At 41.0% G+C, this 9,457-nt stretch overlaps 1 protein-coding gene across 1 annotated transcript in view; it reads right to left on the bottom strand.

Moving 5' to 3' along the window:
• The window catches only part of Aspm (abnormal spindle microtubule assembly), a 44,448-nt gene extending 35,880 nt beyond the window's left edge, over positions 1-8,568 (bottom strand). The window contains exons 1-6 of the mRNA XM_021168094.2: positions 8,178-8,568; positions 6,472-6,615; positions 4,858-6,313; positions 2,231-2,335; positions 1,843-1,989; positions 218-463 (exon numbers count right to left, since the gene is read on the bottom strand). Coding sequence (XP_021023753.1) covers positions 218-463; positions 1,843-1,989; positions 2,231-2,335; positions 4,858-6,313; positions 6,472-6,615; positions 8,178-8,450 — 2,371 coding nt within the window. The 5' untranslated portion in view covers positions 8,451-8,568. The remainder of the gene's footprint in view (positions 1-217; positions 464-1,842; positions 1,990-2,230; positions 2,336-4,857; positions 6,314-6,471; positions 6,616-8,177) is intronic.
• Between the last annotated feature and the right edge of the window lie 889 nt (positions 8,569-9,457).

Here is a 9,457-nt window from a genome sequence, read left to right as displayed (position 1 = left end):
ACACACACACACACAGACACACAGACACACACACACAGACACTAAGGTAACCAACTGTGGATGTTACTTAGCTAGATTGTGACTATCATTCACTGCTCTAGGTGTGACTCCATCCAATTATCAACATGTACAATTTTTGTCAATTATCCATGAATAAAACTGATGAAAAAGGAACACATGCTCTTTACAGTATTTTTAAAGATTTCTATAATCTTACCAATATCTTTCCAGAGGTGTCGATCTTTTCGAACAAGTAGCCGCCCAACTTCAATTTCGATTTCAACCTTTTTAATAGCTTTAACCATTTTTTCAGAAGTAAACAAGGAGCAAGCTGTACGACGTAATCTATTCAGCCTGCAGCTGGCTGTATAAGCTCTGAGAGACACTTCCTCTTTAGTAGGTGCTTTCAGGACACTTATTTTATGTTGGCTTTCCGCTCCCAAAACAAGGCTGGCAGCGTTCACTAGAGAAAAACAGGACAATGCTTCAGATTTCACATCATCGCCACACCTAACCAAACCCAGCAACTGAATGCACGGTGAGATGCTAAAAGGGACTCTTTGTTACGCCCCTCCAAGCCCTCTATTCACTAAGTGCCTTTGGCCAAGTTCTATCTGCACATTGCCTAACAAGGTAAAGTTTTCTTGTTAACCTCACACATAACTTCCAACACGAGCACTTGTAAACCTGAGCACTTCTAATGCAGACTAGTCAGATGGCCTCCCAACAAGTTTCTCTTTCTAGTCTATCTGAATAAAAGTTAAGCTTATAAGGAATATGACTCAGTTGAACTATGACATAATTTGAATTCTGTGTACGTGTTTACCTATGCATGTGTGTGTGTGTGTGTGTGTATGTATGTGTGTGTGTGTCCACATGTGTGTGTATATGATGGAAGCAAGAAGACAAGCATGGGCATCCGTCACTCCTGGGGTGCACTCCACCTTCTTGTTTTTGAGATGATCTCTCACTGGCCTGGAACTGACTACATAGGCTAAGGTAGACAAGTGAGTCCCCGGGATCTGCCCCTCTCCACGGCCCCAGCAATGTCCCTGGCTGCTTCCAGGAGGCTTCTGGGAACTTAAGTCTTCAAGGCAAGTGCTTTGTCAACTGAGCTGTCTCCCCACCTATATCTGGGATTTTTGTAAAATATATATATATATATTTTTTTAAAGATTTATTTATTTATTTATTTAATGTAAGTACACTGTAGCTGTCTTCAGATGCACCAGAAGAGGGCATCAGAACTCATTACGGGTGGTTGTGAGCCACCATGTGGTTGCTGGGATTTGAACTTTGGACCTTCGGAAGAGCAGTCAGATGCTCTTACCCACTGAGCCATCTCACCAGCCCCGTAAAATATATTTTATCTTAAGGAAAAAAAAAAAAAAAAAAAAAAAACACAATAAAAAATTGACTGTATTTTTTTAAAGGAAAAAATTGCATAATGGCATAACATACAATCGAGACTCCTTTAATGCAGAAATTCTATATAATGCTCTCTGAGAAATACAAAGAAGCACAGTGAGGAAGTCACCTCTTTACAAAGAAGCCTAATAGTAGTTTAACATAGTCTCAGCCTAGAGCTAACTCTATGATTTCTATGCCAAGGCAACAGTCGAGTTTCCTTCTCAAGAAGAGATTCCCCCAACTCTTTCTACCCTGTCCACTCCCATTTTTCCTGGAAAATAAGCGCTAGGATATTTTGAAATTCTCCCAAATGGGCACCCAGGTTCCTCATTATCACATAACTTCCCTACACACCTCTTTATTAAGACAGTGAGCTAGTAGCCATCACTAAGTACAGCATAACACAGTTATGTGTAATTCAAAACCGTTTACCTTTAGAAACATTGGTTTTTACAGTGAAGTCATCAGGTGTTAATATATAATTTAGCCACCAAGTGAAGCCCTGTTCCTGCTTTTCCTTCCAGCGTTCATCATAGAACATGTTCTTTGCAGCAAACGGCATTGGGTGTCTAGGAATAGCTAAGAATAATATAATTAATTAATGTATAAGAAATTTCCCTTTAAATCATTTTTGAAAATAGATCAAGAGGACTTTTGTACTAGCAAAATCATCTTTAAGCCACTGAACAATGTTTGCTGTCACTCTGTGCTGAAGAGAGCTGAGAACTTCTCAAGTCTGACATGCAATCAGAGCAAAAGCTAAGTGCATTATTTCCCTCTCAGAGCCTTTTTCAGTCTGATAAATACAATGAATACTTGCCTGCTTTTAATGGCTTTATAAAGGTCAGATGAGACTGTGCTACAGCAACAATGGATCTTCTCTTTTTCTTTGTTTTAGAAAGAGGTGTTTTTAATATTGATGAATCTAAAGTAAAATAGAAACCATAGTAGCATTAAGAAATAAAATGTTTTCAAATCGGTAACAAATTTCAGATTTCAACTTGGGCTCTTTATTATCATATTCATTTAAGAGACACTTAATAACAATATATTCTAGGTGCTAATGTTATAAACTTCAGTAAACAAACCAACCAATACCTCAGGGCTAGAGAGATAATGCAGTGGGTAAGAGCTCTTGCTGCTCTTCCAGAGGACCTAGGTTAAATTCTCAGATCCCACAAGGTGGCTCACAACAACCTGTTAACACCAGCCTAAGGGAATCCACTGCCCTCTCTCGCTTCTATAGCACTAGGCACACTCATCATTCACAGTTAGGCAAAACACCCATACTCATTAAATTAAGGAACAACATCTTCCAAGTTACAGACCACAAACCACTTAATGAACTCCAAAAGCGCCCCCTCCTGATGTAAATCAAGTCTAATGTATATAATTCTCTCTGAATCTAGCAGAGGTCTTCCTAGGTTTCTGCTTCAAATAAACAGAAGATCTGAGCAAGGGAACTTCCATGGTCATTTGTGTATTTATTCTGAATTCATTGATTCTCTTAATCATTTATTGTCTATTTTATAGAAGGTCAAAATGGATATTTTCTTAAAATCAAATAATTTATTTGTTAAGAGTGTATCTATACAAAATAGCGAATAGCAAGATATCACTAACAGGCATGTGCAACTGATTTAAATTTTAAAAAGGGACTAGAATGACATATTGGCCTCCAAGTTTTTGATGTGACAATACAATTACTAACAAATAAGTACTGTCAGTTCCTATGCAGGAAACCTAAATGATGTTCACAGTGAGATCTCTCTGGTTACCCAGTGTGATGGTCTTTGATTCTGCAAGAGAGCAATCATGATAGTGTAATCTTCTTATTTGATGTCTCCTACTAACATTTGTGTTAATTGGTTTCTTGGACATTCATGCTCTCATTTCAAGTACTAAGAACTCACCTTTTTGGTAATCCCAAAGGCTAATGAATTTCCTTCTAGTAACATTTTCAAGTATAAATATTTAGAATCAAACCTGATTTGGAATTTACATAAAAAGGATGGGAGAAGATTACCATAATTAAGGACAATTCCAAGGTGTTTGTCCCAGGCAAATAAGATATTTAGCAGCATCATTCAGTGACTAGATAGGAAGGATTTGGCAATGTATAAAGCAAGTGAAAGACACTGTTGGGTAGTCACGTAGAAACATAACATTGACTATAGGTCTACATATTAAGAGTCCATCCTGAAAACTATACACAGGATACATGTGCATAGTTGGCACTCAGAACTGTGACATATGATAAGGTTATAAAAAGAATTTGAAATATATTCTTATAGACCACAGACACAAGTGCTCAGTAAATGTTCCCTATTGTAATCTGACACAGTGGGAAGAGAAAAGAAAGGGGTAGTATAACTAACTTAAAACAAAATGGAAGGCTAATTTTTCCAGTCCGAAAAATTCAGGCAAAAAATGAATAAGGACTAATCAGAAGTCATTACCTAAAGGTAATGTTGAGGCATAGAGTAGACAAGTGAGATTAGCCTAGACAAAGGCGAGCTGCTTGGCTGCTTGGCTGGGTAGCTGGAATCTGTCTGGGTAGCACGAGGAAGGAAGGAAGGAAGGCAGGAAAGTGTACTGATTGTGCAGAATTAAGAAATTCAAGGTACATACGGAAAGGAACTGACACTGCAAGCCGAGCTATGAAAACCACTAAGGAATGGTGGGTGTTACAACAACGGTGGAGCTTGGCTCAGCAAGAAGGGCTGGATTCAGAGACGACAGATGGTAACATGCACTTAAGATGCTTTGACGAGAGCAGAGCCCATGGATGCTGCAACTAAAAGGCCAGGTTCTGCAAATACTTTTAATTCTTCATGTTAGTTATTGGAAGAGACTCTCTGAGAGAGATAAGAGTGGTTCTTTAGAGAGAGATAGGAGTGAATGGTCTAAAGATGAATTTCAAGCTGCTCTTGGTTTTTTTCACTTGTTTGTTAGAAAAGAGAAAAAATAATTTGGAAGAATAAAGAAATAAAAAGCAGATATAATAATATCCCACCAGGAGGTCCAAGGTCATTTGGATGCAATATTTTTTTTGTTTTGTTTTGTTTTGTTTTTGGAGACAGGGTTTCTCTGTGTAGGCCTTGCTGTCCTGGAACTCACTCTGTAGACCAGGCTGGCCTCGAACTCAGAAATTCACCTCCCTCTGTCTCCCAAGTGCTGGGATTAAAGGCGTGCGCCACCACGCGCGGTTGGATGCAATATTTTTGAAGTTATAATTTAAGCAGAAAACTCATGAACAAAAATATCAAATTTAAACTGGTGTAGAATTAATAATTACTTCCCACACTATATCACAAGTGTCCTGTATTTCCCTCAACAAACTGCTACAAGGCCATCCACAGCAGATGTACTAAATTGGAGAACTCACTATAGGAAAAGATAAAATGCATTCTTCAATGTCAACTCACAATGTTATGGACAACTTACCCGTTTTCTTCTTCAGGCCTGACCGCTCCAGGCTGCTTATACGCTTTGAGGTAAGCCCTTCTCTCTTTGTGGTTCTTGCAACAGTTGAGGGTGTAGATTCCAGAGGAGAAAAATGGATTCGTTTGACTTCACACGTGTCCATCCATTCTTCAACTGCTACTTTTCCATCTGCATCTCCCACTGTTCCGTGGCTCTTTCTTTTACGAGCAACGACAACAGTTGAAGGCGTTACTTCATTCCTGTAACTCAGAGGTTTACTTACTCCTGGCTCCACAACTGGAAGAGAAGAATGAAGACCTTTCTCTCTCAGGCTATCCACTTCTTTTCCACGTTCACCTACTAGACCTTTGAGACATCTTTTTGCATCTGGCTTGTTAATCTCAGGTAGCTTTTCTCTGGCATTGGTGGGTTTCCTTTTCGTAACAGTGGCAGAAAGAATTGGGCGTCTCTTTTGCGGTTGTTTGCTCTGGTTACAAAAAGCATCTTGAAACTCAGAAATCTTGGGCTTTTGCTTTGTAAAATCATACTTAAGTGACTTCATTTCTACAGGGTTTTGTTTTTCAAATCTACTGTTGGGAGTTTGTGCATGCTGACACTCAGGGGTATATGCCAAACCTTCATTTATTCTCCAATCCTGAGAAGTTATATTTGACTTAGCCGTTTGCTGACCTACGTGTACCATGCTATCCTTTACAAATTGTGTTGTGTTATCCTTTACAAATTGTGTTGGCGACAAAACGGGACTGACTGACTTGATGTTTAGACCTTTTTTAAGTCCATAATTATCATTTAAAAAAGACTCTGGGCTTAAGATTGTTTGGCAAACTTCATGTATAGTTTGGGATTCCAGACAAACAGACTCTGAGGGATCTTTCCTAAATGTATCTGATAAAACATTTTTCATTGATTTCAGGTCATTATCGGACGTATACCTGTTGTTTACAAAAGAATCTGGACTTAGAAAGTGTATTTGGGTCTGTGTACTATTCAAAGGTGAAGAACAGTTTGGGGCAAGTGTGAGTTTCCTATCCCCTTCTCTCTGGTGACATACACTGATGGGATTAATAAAAGTTTCATTTGCGACTTCCTCATTAAAATCAAAAGTTTGTGAAATGCTGGCATCTTGTACTTTTAAATTTTGTGTATTTTCAGATTCATGAAGAGATGAATAGGCAGTGGACCCGCGTAAAAACAGAGGCAAGCAAGTTTCACTCTGGCATTCTCTAATAGGACTAATGGATGGGGTGGGGACTTTGTTTTCTTCAAGGGGTAAAGAATTGTTTTCTGTTGGGGAAGAGCATTCACTCATAGCCAGATTTTCACAAGGCTGCAGTGGGCTCCTAATTCTGTCTTTTTGTGAAATAGTAAAGGATTCATTAAAATGTTGATTTTTGGAAGTCCTTTTTGTATGTTTTGAAGAGGCTGGAATCTTCTTACTGGTATTCCAAAGACTTCTCTGTAAAAAAAAAAAAGAAAAAAGAAAAAAGAAATATACAAAAGAAGTTGTAAGCTGTTCTTAATGAGTTTTAAATAAGTGATGTTATTTATATATGTCCCTTCATGCTCCCCAACTAAACATTTCCTTCTGGAAAATCACAATGATTAAAACATTACCTTTTTCTTCTTAGGCTCTTCTGCATTTCCTAGTAATATAGCCTGGTGCTTCAGGAAATCATTTACAAGAAATGTGACAATCTCCCTCACTCCCCCTTCTCGCAGTGGCGTCCAGGTAACGGAAATGGTGAGTTTTTCTTTAGGCTGTAATCAGAAAAATTATTATCATCATCATCATCATAATAATAAATATCAGAAATTATTATGACAATATAATAATAGCCAAATGCACTATACATAGCTTAGAGCAGATTGATAACTGTTAACACACCCTAATAGTTAATTATTTTTCCTATTCAGTTTTCCTACACTCGTTCATTATAAGAAAATAGAGCCACTAGCAATAAAAGTCCACAACAACAACAAAAAATATAAATGTAATAAAATCCAATTGCACAATAGCAAGAGAACTGATAATCTACAAGTCATTTTAATTGAGTGGATTGTAAACTGTAATGGCTGGGGCTCGGGACCTAGCTCAGTGGTAAAGTGTGTGCTTTGACAAGCTTAAGACTAAGACGTCATGTGTGCTGGAATGAAACTTGTTTACGTGAAAAGGATAAGCTCTTCTTGAAAAGTAGAAATCATAGCTTTTTAGGCCAGCTGATTAACAATAAGAACAGAATTTCCCCCCTCTACAAGCCAGGATTTATCCTTAAAAAGATATCTTTCTATAGACAGAAATCCAGGCAGTTGTTCATCAAAGGGCAATGGCTTCTTAAGTGTTGGGATTCCCGACGATGCAACCAACCAACCTCAGATTCGCCTTTCCTCTGAGGCCCATCCTTACTAGTTAGTAGGCAGCAGTGTGTGCAGGCTCCCTCAGCTAACTGTTTCCACAGCTTTAGAGATTCTACTCACTGAAAAGGACACAGTAATCCCAGTCAGAATGAAACCTCTTAAGACTACAAGAACAGCAAAAGAAAAAAAAAAGAGTAAAATACAAAGGTTGCTTACACATCACATGTAAGGGTTTGGACTAGATATTTAAACAAAACAGTTTTTTTTTTTCATTATCACAATAGAAATGTAGTTCCACTGAGTCCAAACATATGAAAAACAAAATGCATATAAAAATGGCTGAAAAGAAGCAATTAGAAAACTTTCATCAATGTACTCCTCCAGTCTCAAAACAGGGAAATGTTAAAGTATACCATCTTTAGATACTCAAACATATTTTGCAACGCCTGCCAAACGTCTATTTAAAACGCTTGTCTGTTTAACAGAAACTTTCTGAAATGCTTCTTGGGATGGCAGGTGCACGCGCTTTTAATCACCATACCAAGCGAGTTAGTGCCCACTTTCTCCAAACCGTAAGAAGCCAAAGCCCGTCAACTGAGTTGACGTGGTGCTGGGGTCTTCCTCTCTCCTAGTTCCACTTCTGCAGAGGGTGTTCCCGGGGTCAAGAGGGAGAGTAGATTTGGTCTTGGGTCTAGCTCTTTTCCTGCCTCGCCTCGGCAGAGGGAGCCCCACCCATATTCCCATCCCTGGTCAAGTCGGGGAGCTGACAAGGTCTTGGGGTCCCATTGTATCCCTGCCCTACCCTGCAAGGAGAGCGTCCCAAGATCAAAACAGTACACTGACTTGGTCTTGGAGTCCCATTATCTCCTAGCCCCACAGTGAAGACTAGGAGCTGATTCAGATGTTCTCGGAGTTTCTTGCTATACCCCAAGGTGACGCCACGGGGACGTGCCCCTCGCACCCACCTTCAGCTCGCAGCAGTTCGGCGACACGCTGAAGCCCTGGCCTGCGGCGCGCAGCAGCGACAGCTCCACCTGCAGAGGTTCCTCGTGCGGGTTGTGCAGGACCAGAGACCGCGTCCGCGACGTGCCCACGCGGACATCCCCGAAGCAGAGGAAGGGAACGCCACAGAAGTGGCTGAGCAACAGCACCGGCGGAGACGGGTCCCCGGCCTCAGGATCTGGGCGCGCCCGCCGCCCCCTCTCGTCTGGGCCGGAGGCTGCCTGCATCGTCGCCATGGCAGCCACCCGTGCCCGGCAGTCAGGTACCCGCTGTCCGGCTCCCGCCGGCTTCCCGGAAGCCAACGACCAGGACAAAGATCAAAAAGCCAGAAAGATCCCCTAAACTCTCGGGAAAGTAGTCTAGCCGCTTTTGCTCGGTTCAAATATCTCGCCTCCACCAATGGGAGCTCCCGGAACCTCCTCGCTACAGCACCAACCAGCGAGGAGAAACCCGCCCACATCACTAAAAAGAGCCAATGAGCGGACGAAAGCGCCTAGCCAATGAGGAGGCGGCGCCTTGTTTAAACGATGGCGGGGTTGTCAGGGTTACCTGGGGCAAAAACAAAACAGGGCAGCAAATTTACCCAACTCTACGAGCCGGTCAATTAGAACGGAAATTGCCCTTGGTGTTTTAAACACGTTGCGGGGAAGAAAAGGGTATCATAACTGTCCAATTCACGGCTGCATGCGGCCCTGAATACCTGAGTGCAACTTGTGAACAAGTTCCTGGAAAGAAGTGGCATCTTCAACTGGTTCCTAGGCAAGGCATCAGTGATGGTGAAGGGGTTAGAATGCTGGCGGTCAAGCAAGCCCTATAAACAATTACTGGGGAACACTTAGCTAGTCTTAATAGCCATGTCATGCTATCCTTCTTAAGTTACCTAATGTCTTTGTGACCATTGTGTAAAATAGTGGTATGGAGAAATACAGCACTGGTTTCCAACCAACCAAAAATGAGTACTGCCAGCATCTGAGGCAATACCAGGGTTCCCTATTGCCTTAGCACACGTCTAATGTTTCTCCTATGTATTTGAAAAGTGCCTCTAATTGTTTTTGTTTTGTTTTGTTTTTTTCCCGAGACAGGGTTTCTCTGGATAGTCCTGGCTGTCCTGGAACTCACTCTGTAGACCAGGCTGGCCTCGAACTTAGAAATCCGCCTGCCTCTGCCTCCCAAGTGCTGGGATTAAAGGCGTGCACCACCACGCCCAGTTACCTCTAAGTATTGTAAAAACAACAACAAAACA

This window comes from Mus caroli, chromosome 1 (genome assembly GCF_900094665.2).
Source record: "Mus caroli chromosome 1, CAROLI_EIJ_v1.1, whole genome shotgun sequence".
NCBI lineage: Eukaryota > Metazoa > Chordata > Mammalia > Rodentia > Muridae > Mus > Mus caroli.
The sequence above is the reverse complement of the archived record's forward strand: the minus strand, read 5'-3'. Positions and strand labels throughout refer to the sequence as shown.